The sequence below is a fragment of the Astyanax mexicanus genome, chromosome 11, assembly GCF_023375975.1.
Source record: "Astyanax mexicanus isolate ESR-SI-001 chromosome 11, AstMex3_surface, whole genome shotgun sequence".
Classification (NCBI taxonomy): Eukaryota; Metazoa; Chordata; class Actinopteri; order Characiformes; family Acestrorhamphidae; genus Astyanax; species Astyanax mexicanus.
This window is the reverse complement of record NC_064418.1, coordinates 34,309,095-34,330,356: the sequence shown is the minus strand read 5'-3', so window position 1 is coordinate 34,330,356 and position 21,262 is coordinate 34,309,095. Positions and strand designations below refer to the sequence as shown.

The 21,262-nt window shown below is 40.7% G+C and overlaps 1 protein-coding gene across 1 annotated transcript in view; it reads left to right on the top strand.

Annotated features, from left to right (window-relative positions):
- Positions 1–21,262, top strand: part of LOC103027310 (potassium voltage-gated channel subfamily H member 7) — a 105,838-nt gene that overhangs the window by 27,377 nt on the left and 57,199 nt on the right. Inside the window, exon 3 of the mRNA XM_049484983.1 lies at positions 9,684–9,839. Coding sequence (XP_049340940.1) covers positions 9,684–9,839 — 156 coding nt within the window. The remainder of the gene's footprint in view (positions 1–9,683; positions 9,840–21,262) is intronic.

Sequence of the window (21,262 nt, the reverse complement as noted above, 5' to 3'; positions counted from 1 at the left end):
GGTTCGTTGTCCAGTCTTGCTTTGCTTATTGTCTGAAGAGTGTACTGTGTATGCACTGCAAAAAAAGGTGCACTGTGTACTTCAGTATAGAACATCACATGCAGAACAGAAGACAGAGGCAGAGCACGCAGATCACAGAGGGAGTTGACACAGTTAATAGCTGCATTTGATTGCCCTATGACTGTGCGTGTTAGTGATGTTTGTGACTTTACTCTTTGCACAGACAATTCTTGCCAGACATTGTTGTTCATGATCATTACCACTGTTTAGTGCACGCAAAGACAATGATAATTGTATTTACAATTTGTGCTTGTAGTGTAGCTACTGGTCAAACTTTACCAGCATGAGGTGGTAATACTGTTTTTTAGGGTTGTTCTTAAAATCTATGAAATAATAAACAGCTCATTTTTTATATAATTTTATTTCTAATTTTCTCGCCATTTAGCTAGGCCAATTGTCCCACCCATTCAGCTACTACTCAGCTGTATATCCCCTTACAAGTGAGGCCAACGCCTTTTTTCAAGCTGCTGCTGATGCAGCATTGCCGAGTAGCATCACAGTGCACTCGGAGGAAAGCGCAGCTGTAGATCTTAGCTTATTTCAAAAACAGAACAATTACTGCAATTTCCATTACTGGTAATAAAAAATCTAGAGAATTTCAGCACTTAGCCTCTGCATCTCCGTATTGTCCAGGCAATTAACAGAGCTTTCCCGAGCACACAGCAGGCCTGCGTGCATCTGACGCAGCTAATGTGCTCCAACAGGAGCTGGTTATATTTAGTCAGGCAGTCAGAGTAGTGTTAATGAAGAGAGAGAGAGGTGAGGTTGATGTGATAGATTTGCCCAGGAGTCTGAAAACCTGGTCTGTTGTTGGCAGAGATACAAGGTTTGCATTTACAGCAGCGGGAAATCTTTTGATCTGACCGCTTATTGTACGTCAGGTGTCCTCCCTGAAGGACAGACAGGGAGAGAGACAGAGAGAGATAAGAGTGAAAGAAAGCCTCTGAAGCTCTTGCCAGATAGTCTATATTAGAAATATTATCTTTTTAAAAGCTACCGTGGCTAATTAGATTTTCTCTTCTGGACAAATGTACCTTGTCCTGAGGTGACACTCGTATAGGTCAGCTTTTTGTACAGTAGAGATTTATGGAGTAAATGCATATATATAATGTGTGTGTTCTTAATACTGTGAATAGCTTGAATCCTTTTTTATCAAGTTATCAGAATCAAAAGGATCAAAAAGTCAAAAGCACTGGTTAGAGCACAGGGTTATTTATCACATGGTTGTAAATTCGATACCTGGATTCACAGTTGAGCCAGAGATGGCTGCCCACCACTCTCTATATCACTTTGTGTGTGCTCACCAGTGTGTGTGTGTGTGTCTTCAGTAGTGTTGTAGTGAAGACCGTTAGAGCCGAGTCTAAGTCAAGACCAAGACCGTGTCAGTCTGCTGTTTCAAGAGTTTTGGCCATATTTACACGTTGTTAAGACTAGTGCTTAGGAACACTAAACATACACTAAAGAATGACTGCTGTCTTTTTGTCAAGTCTGAGTTAAGACCAAGACTTTATTGTAGTCGAGACCATGTCCAAGACAGAGACCAGATTAAGATTTAAAAATAAAAAACTTGCACACACACCAAAGGATAACGAAACTTTACTTTTATTTTAATTAATTTTATTTATTAATCTTTTTTTTTATTAAATGTAGAGTATTCAGAGGGGAAATTAGTTTTATCTTTTTTCTTTTGGAAGGCCCTGCCTCTGCTTTTCCTTTTTTTTTTTTTTTTTTTGGAAAAAAAGCCTTTATTTGACAAAAATTGACAGTTACAATATCACAAAAAAATTGCACAACATCAAAAACATTTCATATCATATTACAATAATTATTAATATTGCCTCTGCTTTCTCTCACTCACTGAACAAATCCCGTCCGGGAGGGGGGAAAACACTGCCCGCCCACACTAAGAACTGATTGGCTGTCTCACAGACTCTTTGCAGAGAACAGGCCAATCAGAACCCTCTTTATTTTCTCTCTCTCCTTCCCACACGCGATTAGAGAAAAAAAGTCTGCCGCCTGTGTGCGCGTTTGTGTGCAGTGCGCTCTTGGGGCACTCGTTCTGAATTCCGGGAGATTATATGTGACTCGCGGGCATCAGGGAGCCACTACCGAAATGCGGGAGACTCCCGCTGCTTCAAAGTCAAAGTCAAAGTCAAAGTGGTTTTTATTGTCATTTCAGCTATATACAGAGTACACAGTGAAACGAAACAACGTTCCTCCAGGGACCATGGTGCACATAAACACAGTGTATACAGAACAATAGTGCAACAGTACAAAAGTGCAGACAGACAATACAACACAATACAGACAAAGAATAATAAATAACAAGACAGTGTGCAAATTATGCAGTGTGCAAAAAGTGTGCAAAAAAGACCAGTGAGGTAGTAATTACCTCTATTACATAGTGTGCAATAGAGTCCAGTGAGGTAGTAGGGTTTTTAGTGCTTTCCATTTTCTTGGGTAAGTGGGGTAAGAGTGTGTGTGCATGTACAGAAAAACCATCAGTTCAGTCTCTGCAGTTGAGGAGTCTGATGGCTTGGGGGTAGAAGCTGTTGCAGAATCTGGTCGTGCTGGACCGGATGCTGCGGTACCTTCTTCCCGAAGGCAAGAGGGAGAACAGTTTGTGTGAGGGATGGGTGGGGTCATTCACAATGCTGGTTGCTTTGCGGATGCTGCGGGTGGTGTAGATGTCCGTGATGGAGGGGAGAGAGACGCCAATAATCCTCTCAGCTGTCCTCACAATACGCTGGAGGGTCTTGCGGTCAGAGATGGTGCAGGTCCCAAACCAGGCAGTGATGCAGCTGCTCAGTATGCTCTCAATGGTCCCTCTATAGAAGAGTGTGAGGATGGGTGGAGGGAGACGGGCCTTTCTCAGCTTCCGGAGGAAGTAGAGACGCTGCTGGGCTGTCTTGGCTGTAGAGCTGGTGTTCAGGGTCCAGGTGAGGTTATCTGCTAAGTGGACACCAAGGAACTTGGTGCTCTTAACAATCTCCACAGAGGACCCGTCGATGTTGAGTGGAGAGTGGGTGTGTTGTGCTCTCCTGAAGTCAACAACCATTTCCTTTGTCTTGTCCACATTCAGGTGAAGGTTGTTGACTGTACACCAGTCTGTCAGCCGCTGCACCTCCTCTCTGTATACTGACTCGTCGCCTTTGGTGATGAGACCCAGCACGGTTGTATCATCGGCGAACTTGATAAAGCTGTTAGAACTGTGTTTTGCAGCACAGTCATGAGTCAGCAGGGTGAACAGCAGAGGACTCAGGACACTGCCCTTGGGGGGCCCCAGTGTTCAGTGTGATGGTGCTGGAGGTGCTGCCCCCAAACCGGACTGACTGGGGTCTCCAGTTGCAGAGGGGGGTGTTGAGGCCGAGCGAGCTTAGCTTCCTGATGAGGTTCTGTGGGATGATGGTATTGAATGCTGAACTGAAGTCTATAAACAGCATTCTGACGTAAGTGTCCTTCTTCTCCAGGTGGGTGAGGGAGAGATGAAGGGTGGTGGTGATGGCATCGTCCGTGGAGCGATTGGGACGATACGCAAACTGCAGGGGGTCCAGTGAAGAGGACAGTCGTGTCTTGATGTTCCTCATGACTAGCCTCTCGAAGCACTTCATGATGATGGGTGTAAGTGCAACGGGACGGTAGTCATTGAGGCAGGACACTGTGGACTTCTTCGGCACGGGAACGATGGTGGTGGACTTGAGGCACGTTGGGACAGTGGCGCTGCACAGGGAGATGTTGAAGATGTCCGTGAGAACATCTGTCAGCTGGTCTGCGCACTCCCTGAGCACTCTGCCGGGGATGTTGTCTGGTCCTGCAGCTTTTCGTGGGTTGACTCTGCGCAGAGAGTTCCTCACATCCACTGCAGTCAGGCACAACACCTGCTTGTCCGGCTTGGGCATGGTCTTTCTCGCCATCGTGTTGTTTTGTGCCTCAAACCGTGCATAAAAGTTGTTCAGGGCATCAGGGAGGGAGGCATCACGTTCACAGGATGGTGGCATTGTCCTGTAGTTGGTGATTGCCTGGATGCCCTGCCACATACGCTGCGCGTCACCCGTGTCCTTGAAGTGGCTGTGGATTCTCTGGGCGTGTGCGCGCTTTGCCTCTCTGATGGCTCTTGACAGGTCGGCTCTCGCTTTCCTCAGGGCCACCTTGTCACCCACTCTGAAGGCGGAGTCACGGGTCCTCAGCAGCGCACGTACCTCAGCAGTCATCCAAGGCTTCTGGTTTGGGCGTGTAGTGATGGTCTTGGAGACAGTGACATCATCAATACACTTGCTGATGTAGCCAGTGACTGATGCTGCATACTCCTCCAAATCAACAGAATCGCCTTCAGTAGCAGCCTCCCTAAACATGTCCCATGCAGTGCACTCAAAACAGTCCTGAAGGGCAGAGATGGAGCCTGCCGGCCAGGTTTTCACCTGCTTCTGAACTGGTCTGGAGCGTCTGATGAGTGGTGTGTATGTTGGAGTCAGCCAAACACACATGTGGTCCGAGAAAGCGAGGTGGGGGCGGGGCTCCGCCCGGTACGCGCTGGGGATGTTTGTGTAAACAAGATCCAGCGCGCTCGCTCCTCTCGTTGCAAAGTCCACATGTTGATGGAATTTAGGGAGCACTGACTTGAGATTTGCGTGGTTGAAATCTCCGGCGATAATAAACAGTCCGTCTGGGTGTTTGTTCTGCAGATCGCTGATAGACCGATAGAGTTCACACAGAGCCTCTTTAGCATTAGCACCAATGCTAGCGCTGGGTGGGATGTAGACAGCAGCTATTAGCACGGCGGAGAACTCCCGTACTAAATAAAAAGGTCTGCACTTGACTATCAGGAACTCCACCAGCGGAGAGCAGTGTTTGGCGACAGTCACAGCGTTGTTACACCATTCCGTGTTGATGTAAACACACACGCCTCCACCGCGGGTCTTCCCGGATAGAGCCGCGCTCCTATCCGCTCTGAGCGTGGTTAGCCCGGCTAGCTGAATGGCGCTGTCCGGAATGTTGTCGTTCAGCCACGATTCCACAAAAACCAAAGCACAGCAGTCTCTGAACGCTGGGTTGTTCGCTGGAGTCGGATGTAGTCCAGTTTATTGTCAAGGGAACAGACGTTTGCCAGAAAGAGCGATGGTATAGCCGGCCGGCTAGGACTAGCCTTTAGCCTCGCGCGGATCCCGGCTCTCTTTCCGCGCTTCCGCTTACGTGGGTGGGTAGCTTCAGGGAGACTTGGTTTGTCTGTATAAAATGTAAAAACAATCACAATTTGCCCTCAAACAGCTCGTCGCTAAGGTTAGCTTAGCTCTCTTCCCGGTAACATTAGTATGTTTACAAGCTTGGTCCTCGAGGTCATGATGATTCACATAACCAAAGAGTACCAAAAAACCCAAAGAACTCCAGCGAGCCGGTGAAAAAGGGCACATTTAACTTAACTGAAATGAAAAATGCATTGATTGGATACTGAACGAAAGCTGGAGTAGCTTGTTTTTTTTACGGTTAGCCAATCTGTGTGCAGATTTATAGAAAAAAAGGTTCAGTTTCTAATGAACTTCACCTCACACAGAGGACTTAGGCTCAGCTGGTCTCGTCCACTGTCTCAGAGTCCACCTCACCTAGAGACCGAGACAAGATCGATTCCAAACAAGGTCGAGTCCGAGACTGAGGCCAGACTTGAGTACTACAACATTAATATTCAGTGTATGAATGTGTTAAAGGCAGAGGCCATATTCCATCTGTCTGTTTAGCACAAGTATGGTAGATATGGTTGTTGTTGCCTTTGTCTTTGAGTTGCTGATGATAGATGATGAGTACAGGATCACAAACAAACACCATCCCAACTCATTCTTCCAGAGAACACAGCACCAGGTGTGCAGTAACCAGGAGACTCAAAGTTTGTACTCAGGCAGTGTGGTGCACTGTTGACAGCTTGCCTAAATGAGTTATAGCTGTGGTTTGTAGGAGGTTACTGTACATTTCGGAAATCTCAAAAAATTGTTAAAGAAGAATGTGAAGAATCCCATTTTAAAGACACAATCTGATCATTATCAACAGAAACATAATGTCTGTAAAAATCGATCAGTTACCCCTCTTGGAATCATAAAATAAAAGCTATGAGAGCTGGCATTTAGAAAAGAAAGTATCTTTTCTAAGTTTGCCACACCCCCAATTAGGGGTGGGCGATATGGCCCTTAAATAATATCACAATATTTCATGGCATTTTCGCGATAACGATACTCTTGGCGATATAAATTAATTATTTTTTTTTTCAAGAATACACTACTGCAACAAAATTCAAATTTTATTTTATAATTGCATAAGATTCATGTCACACCCCTACCTGAGACATTAAAAAATACAAGAATTTTATCAGATTTGTAACAGAAGTCAATAATCCAGAATGTCATGATACTAATAATAATGCCCTCCAAATATCTCAATATATCCAGGATTAAAGTAAAATAAATGATACTGGGCAGATATATTCTGTTTCTAGTAGATACAGAATGGGAAATAAGAACAGTGTGTATTTTTCTATTGCTAAAAACAGTAAAAAGGTAGTACCCTGATGTGATAATTAGAGGTGGGTGATTATGGCACGATATTTTTAGGGTATAATATCGTTCACGACATTCAAAAATGTTGGCAATATTATCGCGTACGATGCGATATGGCACACCCCTACTCCCAATATTAAAGCCTCTCTAAAAAAACCCACTTCAGAATTGAAATCGATTGCATAAAAGATGTTTGGCTTATCAATCTCAAACTTTTGTCCAATTCCGTTTTCATGCATTCTCAGGAGGATTTCCATGAACAATCCAATTTAAATAGCATGTGTGCGTGTTCATTATCCTAAGGTAATTGTTTTGTAAATGAGGTAATACAATTACTGTCTAAATCAAAACAGCATGTGTCATTCCTCTGCACACTAAATGTGTTAGAATTCAGTTATTTCATCTCACCACTTTTACATTGCATTATACACTCCAGTAAACACACAGCCAAACCTGCTTTTCTTGTTTTAAATGCCTCATTCTCTGCTCCAGTCTGTCATAATGTTAATGTAGGCTTAAAAAAAGACTAGCTGCATTATTTTGTCTTTTTCAAAATTGGTGCCGACACCCCTCTCAATCACTGAACTAAAAGTTCCACTGCTATTATATTTGTAAGTTTAGGCATTCTGAATTCACATTATTACACTGAAATGATGTAGATTCATCAGTGGATTTTGCGGCAAAATCAACAAAGAGGGTAAGTGGCTGCTGGAGAGAGACGGAGAGCACTTCAGACGGGTTATGAGGTGTATTAATGTATGCGTTTGAGACACAGCGACCTCAATCATCTTTGCAATCACATCAGTCTCTTTCATTATTAAGGACTCAGAGGTTGATTTATAATGTAATCTTGGTTCCTATCAGAATTTATGGACAAATGTGTCTACGCTTCATAACCCCAGACTCAGAGCTTCTGCGGGAAGGTGAATAAAGCTGTTCCTGTCCTGTTTATGAGCCTCACAGGCTCCGGATATCTCCTCATCGGGAGCGACAGGCAGGAGGGGCTCTTTTGCTAATGGCTTCCCTGGTCTCTAAAGGGACACTGTGAGCAGGAATGAACAATAGGGGCTGGATTGGACTCAGAACAGAAGTAGGGAACATTAATGTCAAAGGGGACAGATTCATGGTGCTCTTTTGTACTATTTTCTCTTTGTTTCATCTTCATGCGGGGCTGAGCCTGCAGTGCTCTGACGCAGCCGGGGCAGCTGTGTGCAGCCACTGGGTCACAGCTACACCACAGAAAAAAAGCTCAGGACAGGTCGCGACCCCTGACTTTTCTCTGCGCTTTACTGCTTCTATCACCAATTACACTCACAGCCCACCAGCAGCATGCTTACATCACCCCCTCACTGACCCACCATGTTTAAAACGCTGCATCAGAAAGCATGATTTTGCTTAACAGGATAAACAGTTAAAGAAGAGCTGTTTTACTGATATTTTGATAGGAGTTATAATAAGGGACACTTTATATGGGCTTTATATAGTGAAGATTGATAATTATGTAATAATTGATACTATATTGAATTTTTTAAGAGGCACTCCATATTTTAATAATGTCTGTTTTCTGGTCTTTTTCCAGACATAAGGTGCACCAGACTATATGGCACATTTTAAGTGGCACTAGTAAGGAACATGGGTGTTGTGTAGGCAACCTCAGGGCCTTCTAGCGCTTCAAATGAGGCCCATTGATTTCTGGGAGTTTTTTTTTCTTTAAACTGTTTATTGTATTTAAACTTTTCTTAGCGAGTGTTCTCACTGATTTTTACAAGCAGAACAAAAGACCTTACCCACAGTGTAACGAAATTGTGTTCCTCCAGATCCATGGTGCAACATGGAACAACAATACAATAAATACAATGAACACAAGAGACAATTTAACAGACAGGACAGTGCAGTGCCATCAGATTAATGAGGAATAAACCAATAGCAAGTTGATTTGTAGTGGTTGGAACCAATTTCATATATATATATATATATATATATATATATATATATATATATATATATATATATATATTATATAAAACATTGTATGCAAAGATTGCTTATTACAGTCGAAAAGACAAAAATAACAAAAACAATAAAACAGACAAAAAGCAAAAATGTATTTTTGTAAGCTTAGCGCTCACTTCTAGAATTTCATTGGACTTCAATATTCATTGCCTAAACTAAAGGCCTTTTACTAAAAATTATAGTTTGTCATTGAAAATTGACCAGGGTAAGGTTGAGATACAACTGAAAAAAATAGATTGAAATAAATACATTTAAATAGATTTATTATAAATGTTTTTTTGCCTAATATTTTGATATATTTTGAAGTTTACAGTCATGCTTCCTTCATATTGTCCATAGACAAAACTATTGCAATACTGTCTCATGCATTAATGTAAGACATGCTGTTGTGGTCTGGCTCTCTCTCTCTCTCTCTCTCTCTCTCTCTCTCTCTCATCATAAATAGACTGTCTGATCTGACCATTACAGACACTATGATGGACAGAATCAAATTTTGCAACTAGCGGTAATTGTGTTTGTGCAGCTCTTACTCTACACAGTTGATTACATTTAATGTTAATGGGTTTGTTTCCTGGCTTTAATGGTTGCTGTACATCCCAAACAGCAACTTTGTCAATAACTGTGGTTATAATTTGTATATTTTATTTCAGAGGAAATGTGTGACAAGTGGAAGAAGTCTTAACTTGGGAAAAGCTTTTCAACAGCTGTACCACAGTCATATAAATGTAAAAATTAATTTCAAACTACCACATAGTTCAGTGCTCATGTTCTACTAGTTGGTGTACTGTTATTTTTTAATATATTGTATAACAATACATACAACAGACGGGAAGGTGTGTCCTAGATTTATTTTTGCTTAACCGTTTCCTCTCCTCTCATCTCCTCATTTCAGCTCTACTCGCTTCAGATATCAAGACTCATGTTCATTAGTGGATTCATAGCAATTAAAGCAGCAGATGGGGGGGTTATAAGGGAGATAAATTAATTAGGGAGGAATGGGCAGGATGGAGTGAGGTTTGAAGAACGACAGATGTCTTTATTCCTCTTTTTTCTCCCTCTCTCTCCTTCCAGGATCAGAGTTCCTCTGCAATACGCACATCATCCCGGTGAAGAACGAGGAGGGCGTGGTGATGATGTTTATTCTGAACTTTGACTACGTGCTGGAGGAGGGGAGCAGTGACTCAATGGAGGGACTCAACCTGACTCCTCCTGCCAAATCAGAGATTAGTGAGTTTCATTCACAATTTTACATTTTTTTTTTTTTTTTTTTACTTTTTGTTAAACAATGTTTTTTTTTGTAATAACTGGGATCTGAAAAACCTGGAAGAGTAATGGAATCTGAAAATAGCAATTTCCAGGCCTGGATAAGTTTTAGAAAATTAAAAATACCCAGAAAGTTTTGAAAAAGTCATGAACATTTGGTCTACAAATATTTGTGTTTCAGTTTATTGATGGAGAAAATTTGTTTTGAGCAAACAAATATGTCAGTGTCAGATTCATTTTAGGCCTACTATAATCAATTTCTATTATAGTTTTAGTTCATTTTTAGTTTTATTGTCCATGTCTGCACTGTTTTAAAAATCGTATGGACATGAAAATTTGCCCTGAAGGCATGGAAAAGTCATGAAAAAATAATGGAAATTTATTGATTAAAATATACTGTACTATACTATACTATACTATACTATTATTTTGTTAGACAACTGCTATGAAGATAAGATCATCCTTTTTTATTGAGTTAAATGTGCCAAATAATGCATTCACTAAGTATTTTAAATAGTTCTTTACAGTATAAATATTAACATTCAGGCTTTGGATGCGATTAAAAAATCTTCTTTTATGGAGAATTAATAAAATAAAGTTGTTGTTTTTTTTGGCTGGTTTACATCACCAGCACTTACGGACCCATCATATTATAACATAGTTTTAACATTGTAGCAACTATTGTTGAGTCTTATCAGATAGTGTTGCTGCTCTCTCATTGTGTCCTTTCAGTGCAGTGTGCTGTTATCACTCTGAAGAGTTTATAGGTGGGTTAGCTTGTATCGTTTTCCAACTTGAATCAAGTTCAGGTATATATCTGGCATGTTTTTATCTTAGCGGTGGGAAACACTGGTGCGGCACTGACTGATTTAAACCCTGACAACAGTCAGCCACCCAAACCTATTTTAACCATGCAGGAGCGCCGTGAGAACTGTGCACCCTCAGCGTGTTTTGAGCCATGCAAGGCATATTTTTTGCGCACAAAGACACACCGATGCGCTCTAAATAAAGCTGTATGATACACAACCGACCAGTGCGATATAGATTGCTTAAATTAGGCCTTAATATTGTTAATTTGACACTAACAAATAAACTGTAAATGCCTGTTAATTAGGCCAGTTTCCACATTCACATTCTCAAATATCATCGTTACTTTTACTGCTTTTCCAGCTTTTTGTACAGTTTGCTCTAATGAACAAGGTGTTCATAAGTTTTGAGGGTGTAAATTTAATAGATTGAGATGGTTATGGAACAGTTTTGGGGTTTTGGGACTGGGTCTTTCTTTAGCCCTGTTTTAGATATGCTGGATTTGCTATTGAAGGAGTAGACAGCACTTCTAGCACTCATTTTGCTAGAAACCATTTAGTTCTTGCTCGTTTTTCGAGATACAACAGGTTACTGTGACTTGTGGATGCATGCTGCACGTTAAACTGTTCTTCTACCCCCATTGCCTGCAAAATAAAATAGGCAGAAAAATGAGTGGATCAGGAAAAGCCCCCGGACTGACATCACCTGTAAATTATGATTTATGGCTTAGCCCATCTTGGCTTGTCCCCCCACTGCAGAGCCATGGCTAACAGTGCGGTTAGCCAATCAGAGGCTATATGTTTGCATGTCATGAATATTCATGAGTGATAGCTGAAATCCTGTCGCTCTTCCCCACCCACTTATCCACCGCACTAAAACAGCCTGAAAAGGGAGAAGCGGAGAACTTTCTTTACAAAAACGGCTCACAGAGCATTCACTCATACGAGAGACCACCATGCAATTTATGAAAAAGCAATGAAATGAGATCTTTAACTCATAACTTTGTTATGTAAAATATCGTATTTTATGTTATTGTATTAAAACCCTGAGAGCAAAAGAATATTCTCACTTATCAGCATGACCTGGTTTGGCCCATAAGTGTCGCATTTTTGTTGCATCCTGTGTGAGGACTCAAAGAGGGTGGCTGAGGTTAAAGGATTAGACATCAGAAGACAATGTTTCCTCAGCAAGATTGGCTTTGCTTTTGTCTGACACTTTACAGAGCTAATAGGCTTAGTGAACAGTGTCTCGTGCTGACACCGCATTCTACCCTAATTGTGCTATTATCTTTTTTTTAGTGACCTCAGAGTCAGACACAACCTATCTTGATTAGGATGTCACGCAGCGAGCTGCAGAAGGAAGCTGTAGCCCGGCCCGTAGGTGCGTCCCTAGCGAGTCCTTCACAGCTGAATCGCTCTCTCGTGTTAATGCAGCTGTTGTGCCGGGCCTGTCTGCCACTCCCTTGGGTCAGAACCCGCCGGATGGAGCTCAGCGAGCCGGTGTAAAGAACAGGCACAGCGTGGCCCAGTGTACCGCTGCACAACAGGGGGTCAGCGCTGGAGCGTGCTAATTGGACAGGAGGCTCTCGGAGAGGCTGCGCGGGGAGCGACAGGGACCGAGCTGGCATCCTCCCTTCCTCGCCCAATACACGGGCAATTGCAGAATTGGCTTGAGTACTAATAAAGGATTAGACATGCTCATCTGCGTGGGGAGAATTAGTCGCCGTGCCAGAGAACAAGATTAACTCCGATGATGTATTCTTATTGTTTCCTCTGTGAACATAGTGTAAGTCACCTTGGCTGACCTTGTTAGCACTCTGGGTGGGGAAGCGGAATTAAAGCTGCATGTCATAGCGTGTGTCCACGGTCCTAACAACTGCTGCAAAGGGCTTAAATCACATCCGGTTGTTTTGATTGACTGATTTTGGAAGATTATGTCATCCATGTAGTTCCTATAATGGTATTGTACCAAACTTACTAGCATATACAGGGGTTGGACAATGCAACTGAAACACCTGTCATTTTAGTGTGGGAGGTTTAATGGCTAAATTGGACCAGCCTGGTGGGTAATCTTCATTAATTGCACATTGCACCAGTAAGAGCAGAGTGTGAAGGTTCAGTTAGCAGGGTAAGAGCACAGTTTTGCTCGAAATATTGCAATGCACACAACATTATGGGTGACATAATGTTCGAAAGAGGACAAATTGTTGGTGCACGTCTTGCTGGCGCATCTTTGACCAAGACAGCAAGTCTTTGTGATGTATCAAGAGCCACGGTATCCAGGGTAATGTCAGCTTACCACCAAGAAGGACGAACCACATCCAACAGGATTAACTGTGGACGCAAGAGGAAGCTGTCTGAAAGGGATGTTCAGGTGCTAACCCGGATTTTATAAAAAAAACATAAAACCACGGCTGCCCAAATCACGGCAGAATTCAACGTGCAATGTGTGTTCAACTGTCCATCCGTATACTTAAGCCCTATCCTGACAGGATTTGCTTCTCAGGGGGTCCTGGGTTCATTTTCTCTTTAATAGGGGGGTCCTTTATGATTTTATTGCTGTCCAGAATGACCAGGTATATGTTTTTCTCAGATGTCCTCTGAGAAATTGACAGGCTGGATTACCTACTGTTTAAGATGGGCATTGTTCGTTGAAACAAGCTGGTCAAAATATTACAACAAGATTTTGTAAATGTGCTCTAAATTGAAATTAGGTTACATTGTGGAACAAAGACAACATACACATCAATAATTTAATATGTTGCATAAATGTGAATGTCCTAGCATGAGAAGTGCGAGGACTTCTGCCAGCCAACAAGGGCAGGAGACTCAGAAGACACATGAGAAAGAGGCCCTGGAGGAAGCTGCTTATTAGCAGGTTCATTTTTGGAAAAGGGACTGAGTGTCAAAAACAAAGAAATCCTAAAGCGGTGTTCTGGCTGTTTGGGGTTTGCCGGTGGTGACAAATGTGACTTTCTTGTCTCTGGTGGCAATCGGCGTTTTGTTTCCAGTGTGACTTTGTGTCAGAGTCTGTAAAAAGGAAAGTGAGTGATGTTTGTGTACAACCTTAATTCGTCTAGCCTTCAGAGAACGCAGCTTTTGTTGCCTCTGACGCAGAAAGACGCGTAACTGAAGCCTCTGCTGAGGAAGATCCAACATGTGCTCATTTCCTGGCTGCACATTCTGGGCATGTGCAGATGGAAAGTCTAAAACATGGGTGTTGAATTTGGGCCACGAATCTGCTTTCAGCACCTGGGACAGCGGCTGTTAAATATGGGTCGGCACAATTTGTTTCCTTTTTAGAGGGGAAAATTGGGGCTATTGTGATGCAGTTACCACAAAAAATGTTAGAATATATGGATACAGTTTGCATATGTATAAATATGTTTGGGCTCATTCAATGTTTTTTTTTTAATTTATTTCTCTATTTAATTTATTTTCTACATTGTAGATTTATATTACGGAAAACATGTGGAATTATTATGCAGTAAACAAAATATACATTGTTTGGCCTCCACGATCCCCTGAACTAAATCCAACTGAGATGGTGATTTGAGGCGATTTGGGATGAGCTGGAGCTTCACATGTTAAAGGAAAAGTTGCAACTATTGTTCAGCACCTCCAGGTACTCCTTCAAGATGCTGAGAAAACTATTCCAGGGGACTCATCTCATTAAGATACTGAGATTAAAATACCAAGAGGGTGCAGATCTGTCCCCTAAGCTAAACGTGGTACTTAAAAGAATATAAAGTATAAAACAAATTCTGGTTTACACTGGTTTAACTTTTTGTCCTTAGTATTAAATTTACAATGAAAAAAAAACAGAAAAAGGAAGAAAACACATTGAATGAGAAGAGGTGTGTCTAAACTTTGACTCTTACTATATTTCTTACTATTACTTCCTTTTAGAAAGGAAGAGAAAGGTTACCAAAAACAATAAATGATTAAGAAATTAAACTGATATGGGCAAATCTTGGTCATATTTTTTTGAACACAGTTCCTGCATATGTTAGCAATAGTAGTGGAGTGGAGACATAACCAAACTAGGCCCTGTAATGAAAACCAAAGAGGATATCATCGCTGTCCAATGAAAAACACTTATCTCCATTTTTGTCGATTTACTAAATAACTACATAATTTACTACATAATTTGAACAGACAACTGTCCCTTACACCGAGACAAAATTTCTTGAAGAAGGGACCAATAGAAACCATTCAAAGTTACCTGAAATAAACTCGTTTTACCTTGACTTCCATTGAAAGTGTACAATGTTTTTTCTCTCTCCTGGAAAGTTGCTGTTTTGTTGGAGATAAGTGTTTTTCATTGGACAGCGACGATATGGCATCATGACTCCCAGACCAAAGTACCTCCACACAAAGATTCATGGAATTCATCACTAAAGATAACCTGCTGCCATTATGAGCCACTCCATGACAGTCTGGCATGACTATCCAAGTTTCATTCCTGGCAGTTGATTTCTTCTAGGTGCAGCTATTTTTGTTTTTGCGATGAGTATACATCTCTGGAAAAAATAAAAAGTTTTGAGAGGTCAGAAATCAATATTTGGTGGAATAACCCTGGTTTTTAATCACAGTTTTCATGCATCTTGGCATGTTCTTCTCCACCAGTCTTGCACACTGCTTTTGGATAACTTTATGCTGCTTTACTCCTGGTGCAAAAATTCAAGCAGTTCAGCTTGGTTTGATGGCTTGTGATCATTTATCTTTCTTTTGATTATATTCCAGAGGTTTTTAATTTGGTAAAACCAAAGAAACTCATAATTTTTAAGTGGTCTCTTATTTTTGTCCAAAGCTGTATATATGTCATGGTTCATTCCATTTATTGCACTTTTTTTTTCAATATTTCAGCAACAGGAAGTAGGTTTTCATTATCAGGCGGTGAAGTATGCCCTGTTTGTGTGTGCTGAGGGAGCAGAGGGGGACTGCAGTGAGGATGAGAGGGATGATGATGTTGCATGTCTCTGCTGCCTCAGGCCTTTTAACCGCTTAGCATTGCTTTGCTCTGGGTCGACTTCGTCATTTCTGGAATTCCACTCTCAGCATGGCATGTTCTTTTGGGCTATAGTTATTTTTAGCTCTTTGTGTATGTGTGTGTCTGTGTGTGTTTTAATTCTGGGTAGAATCACAGCCGGCTTCCTGAGTTGCAGTGCTCCTGGGTCTTTTTGGGGAGTGAATGTCAACAAGGCGTCACGACTGAGGCGTTAAAGCAGAGCGTCAGTCTGCACACCACAGCTAACCCCCACACTGATGCATGTTTTAGCTCACTGTGTGTGTGTGTATGAACATTTCTGTGAGCTTGTTGACAGCATGCAATCACTTTATCAGCTTCCGTTTTTGTGAGCATGTATATAAAAAAATGTTTTGATTGACACTGATGGCAATTTTAAAAGGAAGTGGCTCTAAGTTTTTAACCCTTTTAAATGGTACGTTGTTGAATAGTGCACTGCTAAGTTTTGCAGTACAATGCTAATACCTAGTGTAGCATTTGAGTCCAAAAACGAGTGGTCTTGGTCTCGTCTCGGATTCAACCTTGTTTGGAATCGGTCTTGTCTCGGTCTCAGGGTGAGGTGAACTCGGAGGCTGTGGACGAGACCGACCTAGTCCTAATCCTCTGTCTGATGTGAAGCTCATTAAAAACTGAACATTTTTTATCATTACTGAACATCAAGAATTCATTCAAACGGACTGAATCAGACCTTTCTCTGTGTGCCTAAAATCTGCACACAGATTGGCTAACAGCTACTTACGCTTTCGTTTAGTATCCAATCAATGAACACTTTTTATTTTAAATAGTCTGATGTTAAGTTAAACATGCTCTTTTTTACAGGCTTGCTGGAGTTATACTCTCTGGTTATGTGAATCATTGTGAATTTGTATGCAGGACTTCCCTAAAGAAGAAACATTCAGCAGAATGTAAATTCTACCACATTTCAATAACAGAGACCTCAGAGACCACAACTAATTTTTCCAGACATCTAGAAAGAAAGCACAAGGAGATGTATTGTGCAAACTAGCGAGATAACTAACATTATCAATGAGCTACCTAACATACTAATGCTACAGGGAAGAGAACTAAAGCTTGCGACGAGCTAACTAACCTTAGCAACAATCTAGCTAAAATACTAATGCTACCAGAGAGAGAATTACCATTAGCAATGAGCAATGAACTTGACTACAACTCTACTAATACCATATAAAGCATTAAAATAGATATGGTATCTGCAAATGAGAACAGTATTTAAGAATATTTCTGTTCTTTTCCAGCCACAATTAGTTCATACATCAGTGTTTATTCATGCTGGGAACAAGTTTGGGGCAATACATTTATGCAGAAACTTAAAAAACTCAAAAAGTTGTATTCCCATTTAGGGTGCTAAATATTCTTATATAAAATATAACTCAATACTGGTTGCTTTAAAAAGGTCCTACATTAAACAGAGTCTAATAATTTTATTTAAGTATTAGTTTTCTGGCTGATATCACTGTCAGTTGTCAGCCGGGAGGCGTCACAATGATTGTCAGTTTTCTCCTGTCAAATTTCTTAAACTCTATAAACAGAAGAACCCAAGAAGCCTAATATAAATACTGTAGAACTGAGAAACATCTTATTAGAATCCTTTGCAGGAAAGAGATAAGCAGACTCTTTAAACTCTAGCCGGGTTTCCATCCACACATTTTGCATATGCTACTCTTAGTTATGAAAATTCAGCAGAAATGTGAAATAAGTCCTGTTTTCATCAACTACAGATATGCAAAGAAACTTTTGATCATATAGGATACTGTGATTGATTAGAAGTGACATCAAAACAGGCAGAATGGAGAGATTTATCTCTTTTGTTTTGCTTTTAACAGAAACGTCTGTAAAGCCATTTGCTTCAGCATTTCAGAATGTCTGAAACAGACTTTAAAAAGCTGTGCATGTTATAATTAGACCATTTATGGGGCCATTTGATTTTGCTTTTCAGCTGCCCGTGGCAATTAATAAGAGAATCACAATTTCTTTATACAAGCTGGTTTTTCACTTTTTAGCATAATGACAACCTGCTATTTTGGCAGATGTTCTTTGCACAGAAACAATTCAGGAATGAAGGACCAATAGAAATGCTTCACAATGACTTACATTTTCAGCATTTTTCAGTAAGGTTGCAATTTTGAGATACCATACAGTGCAAAGACTATATAAAGCATTTGATCATTAGCGGTGGTTCCTCTGCTGACTAGAACCTGCTCAGAACCTAACCAATCTTTTTATTTGTGGCCATGATGTAATATAGTGTAGTATAGGCAGTATACAGTAGTGGGGAAATGTTTGGAATAAGCATAACGACATGCGTGACATATGTGTGCTGTATGTCAATGTCATGGCGAGACAGGGACTTAGACAGGTGCTGATTTTAAAGAATAAACACTTTATTCAATAAATCACGACGAGTGGTCGAACAACGGCCAGAGACATCAGACAAACCAAAAGTAGTAACAGTGCAAAGGTCATACATGAATCAGGTAATATCCAAGAGCAGGCAAAAATCAGAGAAGAGGTACACAGAAAAAAAACTCTTACACAAGAGTAAACAAGAGCAAGGAAAAAACATGTTATAATGCAGGACAAATCCAAAAAATAACACTTAGCAAGGAGTGTGTGTTCTGAAGGATCTTTTATACTGAGTCCACAGGTGTTCAGTATTCTGGTGATTGGCTTCCTGGAGGTGCAGCATGCAGAGTAGAGTCATGTGATCAGATAAGTGAGTGGAGTCAGTGTGTGGTGCGCTCTGTGTAGTGTAGCCTGGAGGCTGGAGATCACAGGTAAAGCTCAGTGTGGGAGAAACAAGCAATACAAACTAAGCTTTACCAATGTTATTATTACTTTTTATTTCAGCTTACGTTTTTACATTCAGCTTTTTACGCCCATTTTTAAAATTCTCAAAAAATGGATGAATGGAAAACTCACCAGGGATGTCATTAAATCCTGAATAACCACTGGTCATGGTCATCATAATAATTACACATCACTTATCATCACCGTGATTATTGTCTCTGAATATCAGTGCTTTGTCATCACAGTGATTGTCATCAATGATCAATTCACACGTCACTTAAATCTCTGCTGAAATATATAGGCCATAGGGTGTACTGTATTAGCTAGGCCATGATGTACTGTATGTATGTGCATATATGTACATATATGTGTGTGTGTGTGTGTTGACGTGTGTAGATCTTGACAGCCTAAATGAAAGATGACTGTTTGCTCCCACAGCTGAGGTCTCCTCAGAGGTTAAGGAAAGGACAGCAGTGGCACGAGCGATAAGCATGTAGCATGACAGCTCATTACAGCCATGACTACACACACATATCTGCCTCATTCAGCCTCTCTTCATTTAGCGCCCCGCGCTCGCGCATTCTGAGAGAATATCCATATGCCGAATTCCGGCTCATTGAAAAGTCCCTTAGTGAGCAATAAGAAAGCAATTATGTGAGTGTGTGTGTATTTTCTGGTATCACAACGACAAACAGAGCGGCGTAAATAACGTAGAGTAATCCCTCAGGTTCCTGCGCTTGCAGAAATAACTGTGCCTCGGCTTCAGGCTCCTAGGATATAGAGAAATTCTATTACTCTGAGCAGGGATAAGAACATTGCTTGGAATTCATTTACATGTAAATCCATATCATCAGCGTTCTCACTGAGAATGGTATGACCTTTTAAAATGGAGCAAACATACGCTGCCGTCTCACTGCATACTACATGTACTGCTCCTGGCCACAGATATGACTGTCAGTCTTAGTGAAAAAGACCTGTTAATATTGAAACAAATATACTGCTTATTTTTTTCTTTTTTTTTCTGCAGCAGTCTGAAAAACATTTACATGCTTTCTTTTCAGTAAATTTACAGGATTTTCCCTGTTTAACAGCTTTATGATTTTACAGACACTAACTGTACAGTTTAATATACTTTTTTTCTGTAATTGTACACATAATTAATGTAGATTTAACTATTTTACTGCAAGTAAATAAGCAAGAAATGACATTTAAAAATGAACAATAATTTACTGTCACCCCTGCTTCCAGAATGTTGCTGTTTTTACAGCCATTTTCTGGTACACTTTCTGTCAGAAAATTATTTTTTTAAGTTAATTGTATTATTAGTTCTATTCTGCATGGTCATTTTTTTTATGTTTTAAGAGGTGTTTCATTGTGAATGAATGGATATTTTGGGTAGTTTTAAGTAATCTTAGTCATTCAAGTGGCGTGGCAAGCATTGGAACGTTTGCGGAACTGGACATGGATGAAACTCTGGTGGTGGCATGGAAACCATGGTTCTCCTGTAGTCTACAAAAGGAGGAAAAACTGGTGGAGGAGCTGTGGAGTGAGCAAGAGTGTCTCTTGTCTCTTTGATGTGTCTTCCCATTTCTACCACAACAGAGTTTTAAAAAAAAAAGATCATCTTTTATAAATAAATAAATAAAATAAATACAATTTTATTTTTAAATAATCTCAAAATAATTTAGAATGTAGTTGCAGTCTTGCAAATAGTGACCCTGCAAGATCCCCTAGCCTGTGACTAGTCTGTGAGTAAAAAGTCTGTGACTTGTATTTAGATGCAAGAGGGTGTCAGACTTCAGTCTATTAAAAGTCTTTTCGAAAGTCTTTTTTCGAGGTCTTCTAGCACATGGTTAGCATAAGCTGAGACTAAGCTTTTGGGGGCGTGTCAGTATGGGTTACCTTTATCTATTTTAGAGGCCCCCTGTGAGAAGAGTGTGTTCCTTCTGTAGAAGAGCTGAGTCTTGTTTATGTATGTGCTGTGTAGGACCTGTTGTGGTTAAGCCTTAATGAAGCCTTAATGAGGCACTTTCAGTAATCTTAATTTCCTACAAGTAATCAGTAGTATAGCTTACTTCATTGTGGGTTTGTTTTTTTGCAGTTTATAGTTTGTAAATAAACAGTGAAATAATGTAAATGAACAGCTACAGTTACAGTACAAAAATAAATAATAAATTCCTTTCTTAATATTTTCTTTAAATATTTCTTTAAATTTATCGTTATTATTTTTTATTTATTTAAAAATTTCTCTCAATTTAGCTAGGCCAATTGTCCCACCTGTTTAGCTGCTGCTTAGCTGTATATCCTCCATCACAAGTGATGCCAAAACACAAGGAGGGTGAAGACTAGCACATGCCTCCTCCGATACATGTGAAGTCATCCACTGCTTGGAATTGCTGTTGCTGATGCAGCAATGCTGAGCTGCATCGCAATGCGCTCGGAGGAAACCGCAGTAACTCGGTTCCAATACATGATGTGGGGAAAGTGCTCTCTCAGGGCAAGCTGCATGACCGGGATTCAACCTGCGATCCTTTTTGTATATTACAGGAAAAAAAAATTGCAGATGTTTTTTTTTTTTTTTTTCAAATTTTTCCCATTTTCTCCCCAATTTTTCTCAGCCAATTACCCAAACCCACTCACTAGGACTCCCCCTATCACTAGTAATGCCCCAACACACCAGAAGGGTGAAGACTAACACATGCTTCCTCCAATACATGTAAAGTCAGCCACCGCTTCTTGTTGAC